Here is a 25314-nt window from a genome sequence, read left to right as displayed (position 1 = left end):
CTCAGGTGATCCACCCGCCTCAGCCTCTCAAAGTGCTGGGATTACAGGCATGAGCCACCGCGCCTGGCCCCTCCTTCTATTTTATATAGTTAAGGTTGGAAATTGATATGGTTTGGCTCTGTGTCCCCACTAAAATCGCGTTTGGAATTGTAATCCCCATGTGTCAGAGGAGCGGCAATGGAGGTGAATTTACCCGTTGCTGTTCTCGTGATAGTGAGTGAGTTCTCACGAGATCTGATGGTTTAAAAGTCTGGTGCTGCGCACGTCTCTCTCTCTCTCTCTCCTGCCGCCGTGAGGACTTGCATCGCTTCTCCTTTGCCTTCCGCCATGATTGTAAGTTTCCCGAGGCCTCCCCAACCATGCGGAACTGTCCATGCCCTGTCTGGATTTTCCCAACTCCTTCAGATGAGCAGATCTGTGGATGCATGTTCTCTCTTATAGTAACTGTCTCCCTACAAAAATAAACTTTTCTCTTTGCTGGCTCTCTGATCACTTCCAAAATCCCTGTCCTTGATAAGTGCAAATAATAGAAGAATCTGTTCTACCTTGTGGTTCCTGTTAAGGTTACACCTAAATTGTCTCTGAAAAATAATTGTCTGTTTTGTTAAAGGAAATGTTTAAACTTCCTTTGACTTTTGTGTCTAATAAACCCTCAGCAAAAGGAAGTTTATTTTTAAATACAAATTACTGTGGCCACTTAACGCCTCATTTCCTTTTTCGTTCTGCTAATTGGAGATGGGAAATTGCTGGTCAGCCTATTTCATGCTATCAACTTGAGTACATTTAAAAAGATAATCAGAGGCTTTGCAGCAGTTTTAAGTCTGGCTTTGATTCAATATCTGGATAAAAAGCCTCCACATGCCCTTATGATTAAGAATTCTTGTTTATGTTTTCATATTTTCCGTGGTGCATGCAGACCTCATCCTTTGGGTTTTTATTGCTAAGTACATACATATAGTGTTGTTTGAGTTTATAAACGTGAGTAGTTTGGTAAATAATTCTCTGTGTTCTAACAGGAAATGAAGGTCAGGAGTAAAAGATGGGATGCTCTTTGCTTAATCTGTCATCGCACTAGGTTTTCATAAATTACATAACATCCATTTATCTGTTTATCTTTCTGTATTTCAAATTTATATGCTGAATTTCATGTTTAAAAGCTTTGAGAATTTTTTTTTTTTTTTTTTTTTTTAATGAGCCACAGGCTGGGCGTGGTGGCTCACGCCTATACTTGTAGAACTTTGGGAGTCCAAGGCAGGAGGATAGCTTGAGTGTAGGAGTTCAAGACCAGTCTGAGCAACATAGCAAGACCCTGTCTCTACAAAAAACGACAACAAAAAATTATCCAGGCATGCTAGTACGTGCCTGTAGTCCCAGCTACTGGGGAGGCCGAAGTGAGAATCACTTGAGTCCAAAAGTTTGAGGCTGCAATGAGCTGTGATTGCACCATTGTACTGTGGGTGACAGAGTGAGACTCTGTCTCAAAAGAAAAAAAAAAAAAGGAATACAGAAAAAGAGAAATCCTGTAGGACAAATGACCAGCGATTTATCACATATATGTAGCATCAGAAAAGAGGTGGAGGCAGACACTGGAGATTAAAAGAAGCAAGAAACAAAAATGGAATGTGACTGGGGACTCTGTTCTGATCTTGATTCAAACAAATCAACCATACTAAGACCCTTTCTTTAGGGAATCAGACAAATTTCAATACAAACTGAGAATTAGATAATAATAGGGCATTGAGCATTAATTTTGTCACTTGTGATAATGGTTTTGTGGTTATGCTAGTAAAAGAGTTCTTACAGGTAAAGGCATACTGCAGTATTTATGGATGAAATAATGGTGTCTGGAATTTGTTTTTAAAATACTCGAGGAAAAAATGGTCGGGGAGTAGATAAAAACAGATACTAAAGATTGGTAACATGCTGATGCTTGTTAAAACTGGGTGATGGATACAGGGATTCGTTTTACTATTCTCTCTACTTGTGTGTGTTTTAAAATTTTTCATAAGGTTCAGAAAGAGGCATAAGAGGGGAACTACATGATGACATATTCGTCACATTGTGATATATGAGTACAGTCTTAGAAGTTCCTGTGAAATACAAGCCTGTAATAAAATGAAATCTAAAACTCTGTGTCTACCAAACAGTTCTTATTTCTTTTTGGAAAAAATAAATTATTAATTATGTTTCTGTCTTGTTTGCAGATGATTCTGGGCCTCCCCCATCTACTGTCATCAACCAAAATGAAACGTTTGCCAACATCATTTTTAAACCTAGTGTAGTACAACAGGCCAAGATTGCCCAGAATGGAGTTTTGGGAGACTTTATCATTAGATATGACGTCAACAGAGAACAGAGCATTGGGGACATCCAGGTAATGGGATTGTTGTTGCTATTTCACATTGGTTGGTCGATACTTTGGATAGACTCAGACTGTGGATTCCAGTATTTACCTAAGGGAGAGAGAACTTTCTGCTTCTTAGTAAATTTGTTTTAACCCAAAATATTTCTTCAAAGAGACTAGTGGTATTTTTTTGGTGAGGGTACCTATTTCTGGCTTCAGTAATCTGCAGAGCAAGTGAAATCTGTAATATCAAGCTCTCTGTGGTGTTTTAGATGAAATTAGAATTTTAGTTCATGTTCCATTTTATTTTATTTTTGAGACCAAGTCTCACTCTGTCACCCAGGCTGGAGTGCAGTGGCCGATCTTGGCTCCCTGCAACCTTTGTCTCCCAGGTTCAAGCGATTCTCCTGCCTCAACCTCCCAAGTAACTGGCATTACAGGCACCCCACCACCATGCCCCGCTAATTTTTGTATTTTTAGTAGTGATGGGGTTTTGCCATGGTGGCCAGGCTGGTCTCAAACTCCTGACCTCAAGTGATCCGACCGTCTCAGCCTCCCAAAGCTCTGGGGTTACCAGCATGAGCCACTGCACTTGGTCCATGTTCCATTTTAATTAAAAGAGACTGCTCATTTTCCTTTAGGTCTTACTGTTCCAGAGACAGGGTGGGGATATTAAAACCTATTAATTGCATCCAGAATGTAGAGAATCTTGATGTCTCAGCTTGTAAGATGCTTGGTAAAAAAGCAGATAGTGAAGGAAGCAGAATTCTCAAGTAGCAAAGGTCCAGGGGATGGATAATTAAACTTGAACTGGTAGTCATCATTGATCAATTTTAAAGGGAAGAGTCTACCCTTATACAGATTAAATTAGCAGTGAGTTCTCTTGGAGGGATAGGGGCTTAGATAATTCTACTCCAGGTGTGGAATCTGACCCTAAGCTCTGTGTCATGCTTTAACTTTTAGAAATTCCATAGAATACCCACTTCAGATATTTTTCCTCCTTACTCTAGGTACTACCGTTTTTACTTTCTTTTCCCTCTACCAGGTTCTAAATGGCTATTTTGTGCACTACTTTGCTCCTAAAGACCTTCCTCCTTTACCCAAGAATGTGGTATTCGTGCTTGACAGCAGTGCTTCTATGGTGGGAACCAAACTCCGGCAGGTGAGTGCGTGCCAACTGCCCATTTATTCTCTCTCGCTTTTGCCTGGGACAAAGACTTGCTTTGCGAATAAAGTTCAGTAGATGCCAAACGTCAGCTTTACCATCCAGCGATTCCTGCCTATGGAGAGCCTGCCTGAGCAGACTCAGTTAAGTCATTGACATGAACTGTCATTTCAGCATGGTGGTTTTAAGAGAGCGGAGGGGACGTGCTGTAGAAACCCCTTGAAATAAAGGGCACTGGCAGAGTGGATAATGTAAGTGAGACAGGAATACATCGACAGGGCCAGTCCTCAGCACGATCATTGATGGAATAATTCTGTTCAGTGATGATTCCTCTGAGAACAGTGGAATAGAATCACTGGAAGCCTCCTTAGAATAAAGAACTCAGGTCTCAGTAAATCAGGACTGATGTTGTCACGAAATTTAGGATGAATCTTAAAATTCCTGGGTGGTGGGGAGACATTCGGGGGTCATGTAGTTTATGTTGAAAAATTAGATTCCTGAAAATACGACTGTTTATACTTTTCTTGCAAACCACTGGAAAAGACTATTTCTTATTTTGGTATCATAAATGTCAGAATCTTGCATTTACAATACATTTCAAACTCACATAATAGAAAACAGAGCTACTGGTTGCCAGACCAGCTAATATCTTTACATTCTTCGAAAACGTAAATCTCTTAGTTTGTCTTTTAAAATTCATTATCTATTTTATTTAATTTATTTTTTTGAGATGGAGTTTTGCTCTTGTTGCCTAAGCAGGAGGACAATGGTGCGATCTCAGCTCACTGCATGCAACCTCTGCCTTCTGGGTTCAAGGGATTCTCCTGCCTCATCCTTCTGAGTAGCTGGGATTACAGGCGTCCACCACTGCGTCTGGCTGAGTTTTGTGTTTTTAGTAGAGACAGGGTTTCATCATGTTGGCCAGGCTGCTCTCAAACTCCTGACCTCAGGTGATCCACCTATCTCAGCCTCCCAAAGTGCTGAGATTATAGGTATGAGCCACCACGCCCAGCCTATTCCATTTTTTTAAATCAATTCACAATGCATTTGTGATTTACTGAGTGAGATACTATCTCGAATCTCGTAAAAACTCTATCCCACCGTGTCCGCCTCTAGGTCGCACCTCACGTGCTGTTGAACCTACTCCTATCTGATAAACTATTGCAACTATTTTTTTTCTCAATCTACGACTTTATAAATGGCTTCTTTGGCCATTTATGTTTTAAAAATCGAGCAGTGAAATCTGTATCTGCTACATGGCATCTGGTTTTCCTACACTCCAATAGAGCAAAAACATATTCCAAAATATGATGTGAGACTAGGGTTTAACTGTTTTCTTTCAGAGCAGGGATATCCAATCTTCTGGCTTCCCTGGGCCACACTGGAAGAAGAAGAATTGTCTTGAGCCACACATAAAATACACTCACACTAACAATAGCTAATGAGGTAAAAAAAAAAATCACACAAAACTCACAATGTTTTAAGAAAGTTTATGAAATTGTATTGGACTGCATTCAAAGCCGTCCTGGGCTGCATGTGGCCCAGGGGCCGGGGGTTGGACAAGCTTGTTTTAGAGGATAGCCAAATATAATGTCTAACTCATGTAGGGGGAAAATAAAATAACCTTGCTTTGTGAATCAGCTTTTAGTGGTTCTTTAACATCATGTGCTTGTCCAGAGCGCAACTGGAAAACTCCATTTTTGACATTTTCTTCCTTCTGCTTTCTTGACTTTCCACCTGGGGTTCCTTTTCTTTTGCATGAGGAACGTCATCCATGAGCATATTTTTTAAAAGAATTCTCTATCTTGGTCTGAAAAGGATTTATTTTACTTTTATCCTTTAAGGATAGTTTTTACCAGGTACGGTATTCTGCATTGGCAGTGATCGAATGAAGGATAGTTTTTACCAGGTATGGTATTCTGCATTGGCAGTGATCGAATGAAGGATAGTTTTTCCCAGGTACGGTATTCTGCATTGGCAGTGATCGAATGCTGAATATAATATTTGAAAATCTGCTTGTAGAAATAGTTTGGGGCCTAGGATGATGGTCTGTTCCTCTAGAGAAGGTTTGGGCTAGATTCTGTCAGGTCCCTGGGGGAGTTAAAATCTGGGATTACTATAGTCCAGTTTCAGGGGTGGAGGTGTTTGGGCAGCCCAGATGGCTCGAAGCTGGACTGCAGTCCTTTTAGGAGCTGGTGTATTTCTGCTTTGCACACAGTGTAGAAGGTTTGCCAGAGCATCCCTAAGCTGCAAAGGGGATGCGCAGCCTCTCAGGTGTCTCTTTGGCCGTGACCAACATCCTTTAGACACAAGTGGTCCCAAATGCTGAGCTTACCTCTTAAAATTTGCATCTTCTCTCAGATATTTTTTTCTCATGGTTTTGTTTGCTCTCTGCTCCTTTAAAGATTTTTTTTAAAACCCCTTTTGTTTAGCTTTTAGTTCTTACTGGGAAGCTAAAGAAAATGTTTAAGTTATTTTTCAAATCTCTTCTGTGATGTTTTAGGATTTTCAGTTTTTTGTCCGTGTCTGCAAAATCCAAACTAGAGTCCCTTAGGGCTCAAGTTACTTGTAAGTTTCCCAAAGATTTTCCCAAAGTTTTCGTTACACCAAAGTGAAGCTTTCTCTTATAGTGGCTGATATTTATTGATGTTTTAGAGGCCACACAGCCTTTCCTTATTTACCAAATTCCCTGTGAAGTTATTTGCATTATGTGCTACAAGTTCTTTTTTCTTTTTGAGACGAAGTCTTACTCTGTCACCTAGGCTGGAGTGCAATGGCACGATATTGGCTCACTGCAACCTCCACCTCCCGGGTTCAAGCAGTTCTCCTGCCTCAGTTCCCCCAAGTAGCTGAGATTACAGGTGCTCGACGCCATGCCCAGCTAATTTTTGTATTTTTAGTAGAAGTGGGATTTCACTGTGTTGGCCAGGCTGGTCTCGAACTCCTGACCTCAGGTGATCTGCCCGCCTCAGCTTTCCAAAGTGCTGGGATTACAGGCTTGAGCCACTGCGTCCGGCCCTATGTACTTACAAGTTCTTAAGTGCCATTTGTTGATCAAGTTGTTTTGTGACATTGATGACTGTATGATAGATGCTGACAGAAGAATAATCATGGCTTCTTTTAAGACCATTGTGGGCCACAGAATACAGGGTTAATTAGGCTGACATGTGATCAGTATGATAATTCCCATTTGGATTTTGAATCACTAAACAGTTACTGAGTGGGTGCCCTGTACTAGGTTTCCCCAGGCATCTCATTTAATTCCTAGGTACCTATGGATCTTCAGATGTTCTTTCTTTTGCTTTCTAAAAAAAAAAAAAAAAAAGCTTTTTTTTGGGGGGCCAGGGTTTGTGTTTCCTCTGAACAAACATACCTTGCTGAAGATATTTATGATTAAATTAACTGCAACCAATCTGAATTCCTGTGACTACCAAATAGTTTGTATTCTGATGTTTTTATTCACCCCCATATCATGAATGTATCTTATGGTGTTAAATATTCTTTAAAAACCTGATTCTAATGGTCATAGAGCAGTACTGTTCACTAGAAGGTTCTATGAGAATGGGAATGTTCTACACCTGTGCTGTCCAATACAATAGCCACTAGTCACATATGGGTGTTGAGCTAGTGAAGTATGGCTAATGCAAGTGAGGAACTGAATTTTTAATTTTATTTAATTTTAATAAATTTAAATTTGGATAGTTATATGTGGCTAATAGTTACCATATGGGAGTGTGTAGCTGCAGAACATTTATTCACCCTGCCATCCATTAGAGACTTTTCAGCCATTTCCATTTTTTGCGATTATAACCCCCATTGGGATGACTGTCTTCATGTAGAAATCTCTGGCGTATGCCCTGTCATTTTCTTAAATTCGATTCTTAGAATTGGATTTACTGGGGCAAAGAATACCAGCTAATTTGTGGGTTTGGTACATTTTCCAAAAACATTCTCTAAAAAGTCTGTGCCAATTTATAACATTTAAAACTGTTACCAGGCTAAGAATTCCAAATGGATTACAAGGCTAAAGGTAATCAATGAGCCACACTCCAAAATATGTTAAAGAAAAAAAAATACAGGTGCTTATTTAACTGATTTTCAAGTGGGAAGAAACTTTCTAAGCCTAAAAGCAGTATAATCACTTTTAAGCCTAAAAGTAATTACAAAGGGGGAAAATCAGTAACTTTAGCTACATAAAAATTTTAAATTTTTGTTGTAAACAAAAAAAGAAGTAAACAAAAGACTAGAAAATTGCATACAGGAAAAAGACAGAAGTGTATCACTAATATGTAAAGAACTGTTCCAGATTCATGAAAATTCATCCTATGTAAGAAAATGAGCAAAGGTTATAAAACAAACTACTAGAAAGAAATAAGAAGATTCAATAAACTTATGAAAAAATCATCAAGCATATTAGTAACTAACGAAATGCATCTCAGATGCCAGAGTCACTTCAGGGTTTAGCCCCAAACCTAGTCCAGTCCAGTGCCTCAGGGTTGCCTTCCACTTCCTGTGGGAGAATGATCAAGAATCTTCTTGCCAAATAACCCTCAGAAAAATAAACCCTGCCCCAAATTGTCCAGAGAAAAACTAATGAACTAAATCAGGGTCTCCTAAATGTACCTTTAATCATAAAATAATTCGGGCACTTCTTAAAAATATGGCATGGGAGATTTCCAAAATAGCTAAGAGTATTATGTGAATGATTTAATACAAGAATCTTCAATCTTTAAAATAATTTGGTTGTCATCCCCATTTTACTGATGGAGAAACTGAGACTTTGCAAAAGTAGATGAGTTGGCTAATAAATGGTGTCAGCAGCCTTTAGTCCCAGGTCTGAAGTCTGAGAACCAAGCCATGCACCGTGCAAGTAACGGTGTGATTGCGGTAAGAAGGCACACGTGTGCAGCTGGCAGAAGTGCAAATGGATATAAGGTCAAGGCAGTCTTACATTTCAAGACCCAGTTGAGAAGGCTGCATTGCAGAAGGCAGGGATTTCCTTGCATGATGCAAGAGCAATGTAATAACAGATGTCAGATCATTTGTTATTCTCCCCTCTTCCTTCATTCCTGGATATTAAAATTCCATTCCTTGCTAGCCGCTGAAAGTCTGGCATGCACTCTGCTGGCTTCGAAGCTTCAGCATGGCCTCTTTCCAGGAGAGCCACCCTAGACCAGCCAAACACGTGTCTGAGCAATTTCGAAAGCCCCTCGCTGCTTTGAGTGGTTTTGAAAACTGCTGACTATTTTTGCAATTCTCAGCTTCTCCAAGGCCACAGTACTCAGTGAAAAGCTTAGCTGGCTCTTCTAAGAGTCTTGTATGTGATGTTATGTCTATTGGTGAAGAGGACAATTACCCCAAGCAAAGGGCTTTCATATTGTGTCAACAGGCTTGGCAGTGTGGGACATTTGTCATGCATCCACGTGGATTCTATTAAGAATCATTCACTGTTATTCCCGATGTTCTTGACTCCTCTCATGTTTGGCGGGCCTGAAAGACCTCGCTGCATTTATTGCAATGTAGGACACATAGTTGGCATTTAATAATTACTTGAACCATTGGTTTAGAAAAAGTTGTAAAAACCATTCAACCTTAAAAAAATATACTCAGTAAGGGGTATATTGGCACCTCGGGAGCCCCCAAAGCTGTGTGCCTCTGGCATTTTTTGGTTCTTGTCCTACTCCCAATGGGAACATGATCCTGAAAGCCAGGACCTGCCCAGCTTGGGAAGAGCAACAGAGCTGCCTGAGGTTTGCTGGCACATGGCTTTGCTGTTTTCCCTCCCAGCTGCTTTTGCAGGTAAGTTTGTTGAGAGATGGCTCTGGTGTCGGGTCAGATAGGGTTTCTACCTCCCAATTTGAGCTAAAACTTCTTGGTGAGAATGGGAGCTGAGAAGAGCCAAAAAAAAAAGAAAAAGAAAAAGAAAAAAAAATAGGGGGAGAAAAATGTAATCAGGGAAGGCTTGTTTTCTTGTTAGTTGCATGCTTAAAGCGTTGACATTTGCAGACAGACATGTAGTCCTTGGGAGCATTAAGAGTATGTTTTTCCTTGACCATGGTGTCCACTTTCTTGTCTTTCCTTTTCCTAATCTATAGAATTCGATCTACCACTTTCACATTCATATTAAAGAACTTGGCTAAGGGACCCTCTTCGGCAACCAAGCAGTGACGAATGGATCACTTACCAGATGTTTTCCATACTTTAATGGTCTCCAAACCTGTTCCCATACTCTGTGTCCCTCTGTGCCAATTCTGGATTCCCATATAGCCTTTGAAGCTTGTCTTCCTTTCTCCATTTTATTTGGTTGACAATTTTTATTTGGTTGACAATTTTAGAGGGTAAAGAACAAGCATATTTCTTAACTGTAATCGTCAAGTTAAAATGAGGGCAAACATGAATTAGTCAAGTTAAAATGAGGGCAAACGTGAATGAACAAGTAGGAGAACTGGGATCTGCATGTCAATTGTGCTTCACTCACAGGCTTACTTTATGCTCTAGGACATTGGTTTCTCCCTCACTGTCCAAAATCGGGTTCCCAAGAGCTATTTGGATATTTCATATGTAACCTCACAGGTGAATAATTTGTAAGCTCCATGAACTTGGGGAGCATCTTGTGTTTGGTCATGACAATATGCATTCCCAACTCTTCACACATAGTGGGTAATGACATTTGCTGCCAAACTACCAGCCCACAAACAATAAATGTATCCTGCATTTTTCTGAGGCACAGTAGTTACCATTGAGCGGTCAGTGCTCTGTATCAAGTGCTCTGAGGGTTTTACGTACATTTCTTCGTTTAATCTTTCAGCCATCCAGTGAAATAGATTTTGCTATCCCCATTTTATACATGGGAAGGTGGAGGCCAGGAAGATGATGTCATTAGGCTGAAATATACAACATTATAAGTAGGAAAGTTAGGATTCAAGCCCAGATCAGCCTTACCTAAAGCACTTCACCATAACGTCATATGTGGACCATAACACAGTGGCAGTCTGTAGATCACTTCTCAAGCTTTGAGGCTCTATCTGTTTTTGTCACCAAGTAATGTGAAGGACAGTGCTGCCCATCTCAGATGAGTGCACACAAATGTCACCTACCCAAAGAGGTGCCAGCCAGCAGGCTGGTATTGTGAAAAACTCATGAAGCTATTCTGCTTTGATTCATAGAATTATTGAGCAACATCTTATTATTTAACATTAAGCACACCTTAGGCGTGTGTAGGGAGGCAGACTTCTTTCCCTTTTATGATGTGGATTGGGCAGGTGCTGTCTGAGTGTGCGTGCAGAAGGCAGAAGTGTAGACTGAGGCAAGGTGGCTCGGGCAAGCTGGGTAACTGTCAAGTCCAGTGATGTCCAACAGTGTGTCATTGTAGCTGCCCTCTTCAAACTATGTGGATCTGCCACATTTCAAAAGAGAGGATCCAGGCCAGGTGTGGTGGCTCATGCCTGTAATCCCAGCACTTTGAGAGGCCGAGGCGGGAGGATGGCTCGAGCCCAGGAGTTCAAGACGAGACTGGGCAGCATAGTGAGACGTCATCTGTACCAAAAAGAACAAAATTAGCCAGGCATGATGGCCCACACCTGTAGTCCCAGCTTCTTAGGAGGCTGAGGCAGGAAGATGGCTTGAACCCAGGAGGTCGAGACTGCAGTGAGCTAAGATGGCGCCATTGCACTCCAGCCTGGGCAACAGAGCAGGACCTTGTCTCAGACAAACAAACAAACAAAAATTAAATGATGGAGATCAAAGAAGGCAGTCAGGTTCACTGAGCAGCCTGGAGGAAAGCTCAGCATGGGTTGTGGGACCCAGAGGGCCTCTGAGGGCTTGCCATCTGGTTAGGGAACTCCCCGAACAAATGGAGGCACTCAGAAAGCAGGAGGATGCAAGCTTACCCCATGAGAGCCTGCCTGAAAGACTGGGGGAAGGGGTCTCAGAAGGCAAGTGCTATGTGGCTATCATGCAACTAAAAATCGACAACAGAGAATGTTGGGTCCACCTGCTTTGCCTGTTCAGGTCTAGGCCTTGTTTAAGCACCTGAAAGCAAGGCCCCAGGAAATATCAGAACAGCCTAGCTTCTTGCCTTTTTGTCTTTCTGGAGCCAGTGTCGTCAAAACTCTTTTGTAAAGGGGCAGATGATAAACGTCTTAAGTTTCGCACACCAGATGGTTTTTTTTTTCTTCTTTTGAGACTGAGTTTCGCTCTGTCGCCCAGGCTGGAGTGCAGTGGCGCGATCTCAGCTCACTGCAAGCTCCACCTCCCGGGTTCAAGCAATTCTGCTGCCTCAGCCTTCCGAGTAGGCTGGGAGTACAGGCATGCGCCATCACACCTGGCTAATTTTGTATTTTTAGTAGAGATGGGGTTTCACTATGTTGGCCAGGCTGATCTCACACCCCTCACCTCTGGTGATCCACCCGCCTCGGCCTCCCAAAGACAGGCGTGAGCCATGGCGCCAGGCTGAAGATTCATTTTTTAAAGCTTTCTCCCCTCCCCCCCTCTTTCTTTCTGTAGAAACAGGGTCTCACTATGTTACCCAGGCTGGTTTTGAACTCCTGGACTCAAGCGATCCTCCCACCTTGGCTTCCAAAGTGCTGGGATTACAGGAATGAGCCACCGCGCCTGCCCGGCCCCCAGATGGTTTCTGTTGTAACCACTCAACTCTGCTGTTGGAGATCAAGGTGTTCTGTCTTCCTTGTGAAAAGAGCACAGCCACAGGCAATACGCAAAGAAATGGGAGTGGTTGTGTTCCAGTAAAACCTTATTTACTAAAAGCAGGCCCCTGAGCCACAGTTTGCTGACACCTGTCTGGAGCAAGGACTCATCAAAATGACTTTGAGTTACCTGCCAGTTGATGGTGTTTATTCTCGTGGGCTGCCCTTGTCAAGACGTTGCTACCAGCAGATGTGTGTTTCAGGAAAACATTGCAAAACAGAGATTTGAGACTTCAGGCAGGAAGCAGGAGACAGTGGGGAAAACTGGTTTTTGTCCCTGACTCACAATATGAGGTAATAAATGATGGACAGAGGGCAAAATATTTTTTCCCTAGGCCATGAGTGAAAGCTTGAATTTTTAGTTTCAGGAAAAAAAATTGCTCCCCAACAATAATAATACAGATAATTTAAAATAAATTAGAGGCACCCATTTTAAAATGTATTGCTGTTGTTGAGGTAGTTAAGATTTACCCAGATGAAGTATATCTTAAAGATAAAATGAGGTCCTATTTTATTTATTTTTCCTTTAAACTTTTATTGTAGGTTTAAGAGGCACATATACAGGTTTGCTAGATGGGTAAATTGTGTGTTGAGGGGGTTTGGTGTACAGATTATTTCATCATCCAGCTAATAAGCATAGTACCTGATAGGTAGTTTTTTGACCCTCACCCTCCTCCCACCCTCCACCCTTACGAGGCCCCAGTGTCCGTTCCCTTCTTTGTGTCCATGTGTACTCAGTGTTTAGCTCCCACTTATAAGTGAGAGTATACAGTATTTGGTTTTCTGTTTCTGGGTTAATTTGCTTAGGATAATGGCTCCCAGTTCCATCCATGTTGCTCCAAAGGACATGATCTTGTTCTTTTTTATGGCTGCATAGTATTCCATGGTATATTTGTACCACATTTTCTTTGAGTCCACCACTGATGGTCATTTAGGTTGAGTCCGTGTCTTTGGTCTTGAGAATAGTGCTGTGATGAACATATGCGTGTGTGCGTCTTTATGGTAGAATGATTTCTGTTCCTTTGGGTATATACCCAATAATGGGCTGGCTGGATTGATTGGGAGCTCTGTTTCCAGTTCTTTGAGAAATCGCCAGACTGCTGTCCACAGTGACCGAAGTAGTTTACATTCCTGCCGGCTGTGTAGAAGCATTCCCTTTTCTCTGCAACCTTGCCCGCATCTGTTATAAAATGAGGTCATGTTTTTGAAATGTGGAGTATCTCTGAATGTGGGCACTCTGTGGCTGTCATACAAAGAGACACTTGTCAGTGTAGAGCTTGGGGTGCTCCTGCATCACCTGCTCAGATTGCAGCCTTGCTGTGAGCATCGGAAAGTGTGGCGCCAGGAAATCACAGGAAGGCCTAGTTTCCCCCTTTCTGGTTTCCCAGTTTTTCAGTCCCAAATTGCAATTGGCAGACTTTTTCTGTAAAGGGCTAGATAGGGGCTGAAACGAAACTTTGCTACAAGTAACAGCGAGATAAACACTACAAGTCAGAGAGAATTAAATGAGATAAACGTGGAAGTGCTTATCAGAGTGTCAGAACGCTTTGTCGCTCAGGGATTGTGTAGTCTTGGCTGGCTGATTGAAATTGCAACTGGGTAAAATTCCTAAGCGCTGGCGTTGCCTGATAGCACAGCCACCCACTTCTTGGGTTCGGGACGCCTGACTCTCACTCAGCTTTCCACTTTGGCTTTAACTCTAGGGTTCAGATTCTCCAAACATGAAACAAATATGGGTTATAGGCTGTGGGAGAGGCGCTAGGTATGGGGGACACAGAGATAAATGAGACACAGCCTTTCCTCACAAGAAGCTCAGAGAAGAGAAAGTCAGGCAACAATTATATAGGGAGTGCTCCGTGAAATAGGGCATATGTAAGAGCTAGTAGTTGCGCGATAGGGTGGTGATCAGTTCTTTTTAGTGGTGGGAGAGTAGGGGATGGTGAATGATTCTCAGAGGAAGGCATAGTTGGGTGAGTCTCAAAGGCCTCTTAGAAGTTAACTGAGTGGGTAGCTTGAGAAGGGGGGATTGGATCCAAGCAGAATGAGAGAGATGCATGACATGTACAAAGCGTAGAGGCAGGAGAAAGCGTGTCTCCAAGGGCATCAGCCCTAAGTCACTTTCACCGAGAGCTTTAGAATTTTGCTGATGAAAAGAAACACAGAATAGACAAAGCCTGGTGGCTCCCCCCTGTAATCTCAGCACTTTGGGAGGCCAAGAGGGGCAGATCATCTGAGGTCAGGAATTTGAGACCAGCCTGGGCAACATGGTGAAATCTCATTTCTACTAAAAATACAAAAATTGGCCGGGTGTGGTGGTGGGCACCTATCATCCAAGCTACTCGGGAGGCTGAGGCAGGAGAGTCCCTTGAACCTGGGAGGCGGGGGTTGCAGTGAGCCATGATCACACCACTGCACTCCAGCCTGGTGACAAAGAGAGACTCCATTTCAAAAAAGGAAAAAAAAAAATGGAGCAATCATACGTTATTCAAAACTAACATAGATAGTGGAAAGGATTGTAGGGGAGAGAAAGAACTTGAGATAGTCAAGGAAAGATTAATGATGGAGATGGAAAAGGAACTGGTTCTTGAAGATGGGATACAGTTTTCTTGGCAGGAAAAGAATGAGTGAATTCTTGGTTGGGGAAAACCACGAAGCATGAAAGAAGGCTGAATATTGCTGTAGTGTGAAGGTTTGGGTCGTGTTTTGGACTAGATAACTTGAAAACCTTCCTGATACAAACATTTAGCAAAGGAGGTGAATTGGAACAGATCTTTTAAGTGCATAGCTGAGCTGGTAAGCAAGACACAGTCTAAGAGTCTCAGAATGAAAAGAGAACAGGGAAGGAAAATGCTGAGTGCGTGAGTTAAGTGATATGCCCCGCGAGAGTTACCAGTCGCTGGGTCCTCGAGCCTGAGGCTTTAATGACCCTGTGGGAAGAGCAGATGAGAGCTTGGGCACTCTGAGGTGGGGGTTGAACCTGAGATCCCCAATGAAGCTGGTTCCATCAAAGGACTGCACCCTTAGGGGAGTAGCAGGCAGAGGAAACCTCCACCTGCTGATGCAGGAAGACAACACAGAAGGTTGCCCGACTCTGTTTGACTCTGGGGGTTGTGGGGCAAAGGAAGACTTCCCTTATAACCGTGGGACCCAGATCAGATAGCCTGGAAGCATGTGAGCAGGTGACTGAATGTAAACTACCATGCAATCCAGGAACTCTCTGATAATCCACCCATCAAGGGGTTCTGGGCCAGGGAGAACCTGGAGGTGCCTGGGAAGCTCCTGCAGGGCTGTGTCACCAACTTATGCTGCAGGGAATTCCCCCAGATAAAGCCCCTCTGAGAAGACGCTCATGACACGACCGCACAAAACACACAAGGAAGCAGTCCACGCAGACCAAGGGACAGCCATGCAACGCACTTTTAAAAATACCCGTGTCAGGCTGGGCGTGCTGGCTCATGCCTGTAATCTTAGCACTTTGGGTGGCTGCGGCGGGTGGATCATGAGGTCAGGAGATCGAGACCATCCTAGCTAACATGGTGAAGCCCCGTCTCTACTAAAAATACAAAAAAATTAGCTGGGCTGGTGGCAGGCGCCTGTAGTCCCACCTACTCGGGAGGCTGAGGCAGGAGAATGGTGTGAACCCGGGAGGCGGAGCTTGCAGTGAGCCGAGATCTGCACTCCAGCCTGGACTACAGAGCGAGACTCCGTCTCAAGAAACAAAAAACAAAACCGTATCAGCGTTGTTGAGATAGAATTCACAGACCGTAAAAGCCACCCTTTCAAAGCATACCATTCAGTGGCTTTTAGTATTTTCAGAGAGTTGTGAAACCGTCACCACTATCTAATTTTAGAGCATCTCATCAACCCCCAAAGAACCCCCATACTTATTAGCAGTCATTGCTCATTCACCCCTGTTTCTAGCCCCTGACTACTACTAGTCTCCTTTCTGTCTCTATGGATTTGCCTATTCTAGACATTTCGTATTAATAGAGTTATACAGTGTGCAGCCTTTTGTGCCTGGCTGCTTTCACGTAGCATGATACCTCCCAGGTTCAGTCATGTCATAGCTTGCATCCGTACTTCGTTCTTTTTTACTGCTGAATAGTATTTCATGAGATGGATATACCATGCATTTTTTAGCAGAGATTCTGAGAGCGTGAAGTGAGTTTGAACTTGCACAGAACTATGTGCTAGAGCTGCAGCTAAACTCAGAGGTGGGATTTAGTTGTTTACACCATGCTAAGGTGTAGGATTTCTTCAGTGGCTGACGGAAGGAGCCATGCAGCTGGAAGTGCTGTAGGAACGTAATTTGTGGGCCACAGGTGTTGGTAGGACAAATAGGACCCAGAAGCTATGAGACACGGGGAGCCTGCATGGAATGACAGCATATGCCCTGCAAGAAGGAACTTGAGCCAGAGTGGTGACTATGAATGTGAAAGAAGGAAGAACTATGGAGCTGCTACTAAAGAAGAATCAGTGTGGCATGGTAATTAGCTGGATAGAGTGAAAAAAAGAAAGATTCTTGAGACTTTGGAGCCATGAGTGGAAGTAGATGAAATCCAAGAGGAGGAGCTGATTTGGGAGAAAAACATTCTATGAGTTTGTTCTTACGCTGCTATGAAGAAATACCCAAGACCGAGTAATTTATGAAGGAAAGAGGTTTAATTGACTCTCAGTTCCACATGTCTGGGGAGGCCTCAGGAAACTTACAATCATGGCAAAAGGAGAAGGAAAAGCAGGCACCTTCTTCACAGAGCAGCAGGACAGAGTGAGTGCAAGCAGGGGAAATGCCAGATGCTTATAAAACCAGCAGATCTCATGAGACTCACTCATTATCACGATAACAGCATGGGGGAAACTTGCCTCCATGATTCAGTTACCTCCACCTGGTCCTGCACTTGACATGTAGGGATTATGGGAATTAAAATTCAAGGTGAGATTTGGGTGGGGACACAGGCAAACCATAGCAAATATTATGTATTGAGTTTTCAGCAGATTAAGACTGAAATGACAGGGGTGGTGAAAGTATTCAGATGGAGAGCCTGGAGATGTGGACTTGACAGACCCCAACACAGATGTGGTAGCTGAAGAATGCATAAAACTCCTTCAGGGAAGAGTAGAGAGGGAGGGAGGATAAAAGGCCAAAAACTGAGCCTTAGGCCAGGTGCGGTGGCTCATGCCTGTAATCCCGGCACTTTGGGAGGCTGAGGCAGGCAGATCACCTGAGGTCAGGAGTTCGAGACCAGCCTGGCGAGCATGGTGAAACCCTGTCTCTACTAAAAAGGCAAAAAATTAGCCCCGCGTAGTGGCACGCACCTGTAGTCGCAGCTACTCAGGAGGCTGAGGCAGGAGAATCGCTTGAACCTGGGAGGTGGAGATTGCAGTGAGCCGAGATTGAGCCACTGTACTCCAGCCTGGGTGACAGAGGGAGATTCCATCTCAAAAACAAAACAAAGCAAAAACTGAGCCTTAGAGTGTATCAGATTTGGTAGGAGGAAGAGAGGGTGATGTGCATGTGATCAACAATTCTACAATCAATGAAGAGAAATTGTGGTGAGCGATTCAGTATCTTAAGGGTAGCCCTTGTTCTGAGCAAAGCTGCTGTTTAGGGATGGCTGTTGGCCCTGTGTGGTGGCGTTCCCCATCACGGGGTGTTCACATGCATTCCTGGGGCCACCTGGAAGGAGATCAGATCAGATCTCCTTCTCTAGAAGCAGATCACACAGAGGTTGGAGATATGACCTGCTTGATGCTGGCTACTGGATACCAGGAGGGAGGCTGATGCTGCTAAGAGTGTCAGACTTGAGACACTGAGACTAAGAGTCTCAATGCAGACTTGTGTCATTGAGAGAGAGAGAGACAGGCCTGGCAAAGCAAAGCCTCAGCTAGTCCTCAGTGCAGTAGTGTTTATGATTTACATGGCCTGGCAAACTCTCCTTGAATTTGGCTCTGGAAGATCTGCTTCTGTGAGGACAAAGCAGTCACCCTCCCCAGATATGAACTTGGCATTTGGCATTCTTGACCTCCAAGAACCCAGTTGGGCCGGCCCTCTCTCTGAATTGGGGTAAAGAAGAGAAAGTTCTCACAGTGACTGTTTTAGACACTGTTCCTTTGATTCTCTGAAATCTCCCACTTTTGCTTAGATGTGGTCACCGTGCACATTTCTACAGTTTGCCAAATGACATCAGTTGCTGATGTTTCAAGAGTAGTTAGAAAGATGGGTAAGTAAAATTTGTGGGGAGAGGGGAGCCAAATTAAAATTAATAACAATTAAGAGCTCTTTCCCCACTGGTAGCAAAGAATGTTATATTTAGTGGTGCCATAGTCTGTGTGGTAGTCCATTCAGGCCACTATAACAATCTGCCATAGACTGAGTAGCTTATAAACAACAGACATCTGTTTCACATAGTTCTAGAGGCTGGAAAGTCCAACATCAAGATGCCAGCAGACTCTGTGTCTGGGGAGGGCCGGCCTTCTGGTTCATAGACACAGCTTCTCCCCATGTCCTCCCATGGTGGAAGGGAGTAGCTAGCTAGCCCACTGGGGTCTTTCATAAAGGCACTGATCCCAACCATGAGGGCTCTAATTTCATGACCTAATTACCTCCCAAAGTCCCCACCTCCTGGTACCATTACCTTGGGGGTTAGGCTTTCAATCTTTGAATTTAGGGGGACCCAAACCATCCCTCGTGTACCTCTAGGCTATGCCAAATTCTTAGCTTGAAGAAGGATGTTCCGGTGAGCCAAATGTAAAGTCAGATAATTAGTGATTTCCGAATCACCTCTCCTAGGTGCACGTGTAACTCGAAAGGGAAGGCAAAGGCGGAGGTAACAAGACAAACATCCAGGAGGAGAGACCGCACTCATTTCTGGTGGGCTGGGCAGAGCTGGGTTGATGGCAGCAGTGGGCTGGAGGGACCTAGTGCTCAGAGATGTTCGGGAGACAGTTGCGGTCATTTTGAGAATGTGCTAGACTGAAGGAAAATACCTAGAAGAAGACACAGCATGTTTCAAGGGGCCAGGTGGGAAAATGGGGTTTCAGAGGTAGATGAAGTCACAGCATTGGAATTGTTCTCCTCCCAGCATCCTGTCCACTGGCTCATGTTTCTGAGACATGGAGCACATCTGAAACTTCAGCCAACCTACACCCTTTATGACTGGCTAGAACTTAGTTCTGAGGCCATTTTGCTTTTCTTCCCCAGGTAACGTAGCCAGACAGAGTAGGAAGAGATGTGAGGTTTCTACTTAACCCTCCTTCCCCATAGATCTGAGAAGCCTCTACTGCCTTCTCTGCTCTGGGACTCTCTAGCTACCCACATCCAATCTAGCACAAATAAGGAAGACAAGAAAAAGTAACCAGAGCACCTCTCAATCCCCAACAGTTAAGTTCACCTGTTTTTATAATTTCTTCCCTCTTGCAACAGAAACCTCCCTTTCCAGTCTCATTGGTGACCCTAACTAAGAGTCTGGGAAGATGGAAAGAGACCCACCTGCCTGGTGGAGGGGGCTCCACTTCCTCTAAATATTTTCTTGTATATACAATCTACGTTTGTGGATATGCTGTGTTTACTTCTTACATAATTGTTCTGTGATTTTACGTGGAGAATGGCTTTTTCCTAGCCTCTCCGTATCTTTGTGTTTCATGTTCTTGATGTTTGTGAAGACACATCTCTGGGAATTTATAGTGAGAGGCATAGGATGGACCAAAGCCAAGGAGAAAGGAATTGTGAGAACTTCAGGGAAAAGGAAAGGTGATCAGGTCAAAGGCAGATGGAGAGTCCGACACCAAAACACCTGTAGAATGAAACATGCGGGCATCTAGAATCCAGACCCACAGTTGGACAACATAAACTTCAGATTTAGACCAGGAGTGAGAAACCAAGAACTCAATCATTTTATCCGTTAGCGTGTCAGAACGGCGGATGGGAGACGCCAGTTACACAGAGAGCTGAACCTCTCTTGGTCAGCAGCATCCTCTTACTTACTTCCTATTAGAGCAGGCAGCCGTGCCTGGGGTTCGTCTGGAGCCTACAGTTAGAGGTAGGCTGGGTTCTTGTTAAGGCTGTCAAGCCTGTGTGCTAAGGCTGTATTCTTCGCTAGAATGAGAAGTATGAAATTGACAATGAATGTAAATCCTCCGAAGTACTGACCTTCCACATGAAGAGAAGTGGGGAAAAAAATCTGTTTCTAGCCCTGAGTTACTTACACATCAAGTATAAAAAATGGATTTGCCTACTGTGTCGTAAAGAATAGCAGAAATATTATTGGCAAAGAGCTTTTCAGAAAAACGTACAATGACATGATTAGGTAAATGTTTGCTGCACTTGTCAAAGCAAAGTCAAAACATTAGGTAACTAATCTTAACATAAGCAGAGGGTTAAGATGAGACATAGTTCGCTTCTCAAGTTAGAATCGTGTTATGCAAACACAAAGATTAATGGAATTAGTTTTGTTTATATTGCAAAAAATGTTTTAATATCTAAACCTATTCAGCCTTTTTAAAAAAAAGTTTAGGCAGAATTTAGTCTGTAACAGTCTTTCTATTTTAGAACCAGTCTTGAAGTGGTATCGGCATTTAGAAACTTTACAATAAAAGTGCTTTTTATCTTGCTATGAAGAAATAATTTGTTTATATTTTTACATATATCAGGTAAACATATATGCAAATAAGTATTTCAAATCAGAGTTGTGATATTATGTAGCACAATACTGTATTCAAAGAGCATTTGAAAGGAGAATTTAAGCAGTAAATGAAAGTGTAGTAGCTTAAAATAATATATTTTAAAATATAGGAGCCCTGTGATTTTGCTTAATTGAAGAAATATGCTTTTCTTGGCAGTGTGAACGTTAAAATGTTGAGACCAAAGAAAAATGTTTCCTACTTTTACTTCTAAGTGAAATTTCATTAAACTTTTAAAGTTTTGGAAGATGTATGACTTCCATCCCAAATTTTCCATTTGTATGAAGAAAGCTAATTAGTTTCTGCCATTTTTCCAAAAAATATTTTGGCCAGTAGAAAAATCATTCTAGTTTCTTGCAACAAGATCTCCCAAATTTGACAGAGACACCTTTTTTGGTTATCTTCTGTTTGTTATAATTAAACATTTTTATTTTTAATATGAATATATAATGTGGTTCATTTCAGGAGGTATTTATAGCAGAAGAGCAAAAAAAGGAACTTGGCATTGCACGATGGCTGATTTCCTTTAGGCGTTTTCATAACCTCCTGAAGTGTTACTTACACTCTTACACTATAGTCAATGGAGTAGCATTCTTTTGTAATGTTTTGATTTCTTCTTGGGAGCCAATCTGTTGCTAGATTTTTAAGAAGTACAACAATGATATGGACCCAAATACACTATGGAGAACTGGTTCTTCTTACTCAATTTATTGCCTTACTCCTAAGACTGGGATTTAAAAAAAAAAAAAAATCAGATTATTTGGTGGGTCAGTCACAGTAAGATTTCAGAAAATCTTCCTTCAAATTACTGAACGACCTGCAGAGGGTAACATAAGTTTATGCTACCTTTTATAAAATAAATTTTTGTAATCTTGTATGTGGACTTTGAATACCACCATTGAGGCTTAGTGGACACCCACGGCCTGGGGACATCCCTTGGCAAGTCATGGCTACTCTGGTCTCAGCCATGACAGTGACTCCAAGGTGACTTGGGACCATGCTGTGTACGGGTGTCTGTGGGGTATGGAGGGGGTGACTCCGAGGTGACTTGGGACCATGCTGTGTTCAGGTGTCTGTGGGTACAGAGAGGGTGACAGATCTGAGGCTGGGAAGGCAGACATTTCCATTCTCACTGTGGGCTTAGGCAAGAAGTTTCAGGTTGCAGTAAGAATCTGTTGTGAAGTTTGATGAAGTCACAGATGGTTTTTTATGTTGGTTGGTTCCTTCAGATGGCATGATGACAGGGCCATCTGCCACCCACCAAGGGGCACTGAGGACCTCCTGCCTGCTGGGTTAGGAAGGCCTAAGGACAGTACAGACACCTGCCCCCTCCCCACTGGTGTCCATGGCCTCTGCCCACCTTAGAAAGGACGAAGGCTGACCTGCCACTACAGCTTGTCTTGGGCATGTTTCATTTTCCAAAATTACCTTTCAGAAACTTAGGGTTGTTTTCATTTGCCGATTATGATTCTCTTCCATGGCTTAAATCAGGCTTTCAGAAGGTCTTTGATTTCTTTGGTGGATTGTTTTTTTGGGATGGAGTCTCACTCTGCGCCCAGCCTGGAGTGCAGTGGCGCAGTCTCTGCTCACTGCAACCTCCGCCTCCTGGGTTCATGTGATTCTCCTGCCTCCGTCTCCCAAGTAGCTGGGATTACAGGCATGCACCGCCATGCTCGGCTAATTTTTGTGTTTTTAGTAGAGATGGGGTTTCGCCACGTTGGCCAGGCTGGTCTCAAACTCCTGACCTCAGGTGATCGTCCTGCCTCTACCTCCCAAAGTGTTGGGATTACAGGCGTGAGCCACTGCGCCTGGCCTTTGCTGGATTATTTTAATCCAGTCTTTAGTCTTTCTCTTAGGCTCATTCAAAAGAACTGTGTGGATCAATGGGAAGAAAAATGTCAACTGCCTGGTAAACATTTTAGACTGAGGCAAGTGATGGTGCCACTCAGGAGAACAGCACGATCATTATGCAGGAGGCGTGGAATGACTGATGTGGAGTTCCCTTGAACTTGGATTCACCTGTGATGTCATGGGTTCTCCTTGTCTTATGCCCAAAAACCTAGGGTTTGTGGCACAAGAGCCTTTTGTGTCAGGGTTAGTTCCCATCGAATATGGTTTGAGAAAAGCTGCATCGTGGGTACCCAGTGGAAGTGGGAGGAAGTCGTGGGTCACAGCTGGCTCTTCCGTGGGCTCCCTTGACTTCCCCTCTTAGGGTCTTATTGGACGCGCTTCTCTACTTGGGAAATGTGTACTGCTCATTCATGGCATGGTAGTTAACGCAATGGAATGCTTATCCCTTTGAGGGTTGGGCCAAGAGCCTGAAGCTCCCTGGGCTCAGCTTTATAGGAAAGAGGGAGAGGAAGAGAAGGGAAGGCCCCATCTCTTGTTCCCAGCACAGCTTCATGCAGGGCCCGTGGTGCACAGGACAGACACCATTAAAGAGACTCTGTAATCCTCCTTCCCAAAGATCGCTAGAACAAGCAAGACCATTGCCAACTGGACTGAAGGGCTGGAGAATCTGAAATAGAGTTTCCTTTTATTTATTTAGATGGAGTCTCGCTCTGCTGCCCAGGCTGGAATGCAGTGGCATGATCGTGGCTCACTGCAACCTGTGCCTCACGGGCTCAAGCGATTCTTCTGCTTCAGCCTCCTGAGTAGCTGGGACTACAGGCACGTGTCACCATGCCTGGCTAATTTTTTGTGTTTTCAGTAGAGATGGGGTTTCACCATGTTAGCCAGGATAGTCTCGATCTCCTGACCTCATGATCCGCCTGCCTCGGCCTCCCAAAGTGCTGGGATTACAGGCGTGAGCCACCGCGCCCGGCCAGAGTTTACTTATGGTTATTTATGTCCTGCCTTCTTGTGCCTGAAAGAATTTAAATAGAAAGAGATTAAAGGACTTACTTATAGTAAACCTAAGAGCTGGAATGGACTTCTAAGATAGTGTTTTTAAAGCAATAGGTTTTTGTTCTTTTCATCCAAGTGAAGTATGTATAAGAAGAGGAATTCATCACCATAAAATAGTTTTAAACAGAGTAATCTCTATCCTTTGTGACTCTAGGTAACTAGGGTTAGAACTCGTGTAATGCCTGCATCCAGGCCAAGGTATATCTTCACTACCCGAATAGTAAGAATTACATTCTTTCCATTTACCAAGTGTATCTGGGTGTGATTTTCAAAATCTCCCTTCAGTCCAAACATAATCTGGTCTTTTTTATTTTTTCAATTTTAAATTTATTAATTATTTATTTACGTTTTAGAGATAGGGTCTCGCTCTGTTGCCTAGGCTGAAGTGTAGTGGCATGATTATAGCTCACTGCAGCCTCAGACTCCTGGGCTCAAGCCATCCTCCTGCCTCAGCCTCCTGAATAGCTGGGACCACAGCCATTGCTCCTAACCTGGAATTTTTAAAAGATCTCTTCTGATGACACGTAGACCCATGTCTGCAGCTTGTCCCCTTGTGTCAGCAGAGATGACGCCCATTAACTATGGACTGTGCTTTTAGGAACTGGCACGGACCCCCCAGGGGAAACCCGAAGGGCCTCTTGCGGGTTGACCTCTGTAAGAACCCTGTTTTCTCCTCAGTGAGGCCCCACAGGTGCCCCTTATTTTTTTCCTCTAGGCACAGGGGTTTGGTATTCCTGCCTCTTCCTGATCCCCCACTCTCTCCAAGACTTGCTAACTCCTCCCCACTGGCTTCCCAGCCAGGAGTGGTCAGGCAGTGACCTGAGCCCCGTCCCCTTGGTTTCCACCCCAGATAAGCCCTGGTCCAAGAGCATAAAGACAACGAGTTGGAAACTTTTATGGCCCCAGAGAGCAGGTGTGCCTTTCTAAAGCCGCATAATCTCCTCACGAATCAGGCCTGTACACCGATTGTATTCATCTCCATGAAAACTGCGATACATATCATTTTATATGCCTGTTTTAAAAGATCTCCAGGGAAGACATTTCCACAGCCCCCTGTGGTCATCTTTTAGGGAATTAATTTCATGACTCCAACATGTATGTTTTGGGGGTCCCTGTCTCAAGCAGGTTAGCACCTTTCTAGCATGGAAGGCCCCTAGAGGGAGCTTAGAGGACAGGAGTGTGGCTTCCTGGGGTGCCCAGTGTCTCTTCCTTCAGGCCTAGTTAGTTGGAAAGGGCGTTGAGGGTGAGTGGTGACCAGCTTTGTCCATCACCTGTGCTGGAAGAGTCTATAGCTTTTCCTAGCCATGATCATGTGGTCTCAGGATTGGGAGGGACCCTGAACGAGGGTCTTGGCTGCTCAGCCCTTTGGAAGTGGGAAGGCAAGTCAAGGGTTAACAGAGCCTGTGGCTGCAGTCTGCAGGGGTGAATGAGGTTGGGTGGCTGCTGCAGTCTGCAGGGGTTGGTGGGGCTGGGTGGCTGCAGTCTGCGGGGGTGAATGAGGTTGGGTGGCTGCT

General features: G+C 43.6%; 1 protein-coding gene across 1 annotated transcript in view; it reads left to right on the top strand.

The window, feature by feature from the left end:
- Positions 1-280: 280 nt before the first annotated feature.
- The window catches only part of ITIH5 (inter-alpha-trypsin inhibitor heavy chain family, member 5), a 55319-nt gene continuing 30285 nt past the window's right edge, over positions 281-25314 (top strand). The window contains exons 1-3 of the mRNA XM_011951619.1: positions 281-369; positions 2205-2374; positions 3390-3506. Of these exons, the coding sequence (XP_011807009.1) occupies positions 360-369; positions 2205-2374; positions 3390-3506 (297 nt within the window). The 5' untranslated portion in view covers positions 281-359. The remainder of the gene's footprint in view (positions 370-2204; positions 2375-3389; positions 3507-25314) is intronic.

This window comes from Colobus angolensis, unplaced genomic scaffold (assembly GCF_000951035.1).
Source record: "Colobus angolensis palliatus isolate OR3802 unplaced genomic scaffold, Cang.pa_1.0 Scaffold321, whole genome shotgun sequence".
NCBI classification, from domain to species: domain Eukaryota; kingdom Metazoa; phylum Chordata; class Mammalia; order Primates; family Cercopithecidae; genus Colobus; species Colobus angolensis.
The sequence above is the reverse complement of the archived record's forward strand: the minus strand, read 5'-3'. Positions and strand labels throughout refer to the sequence as shown.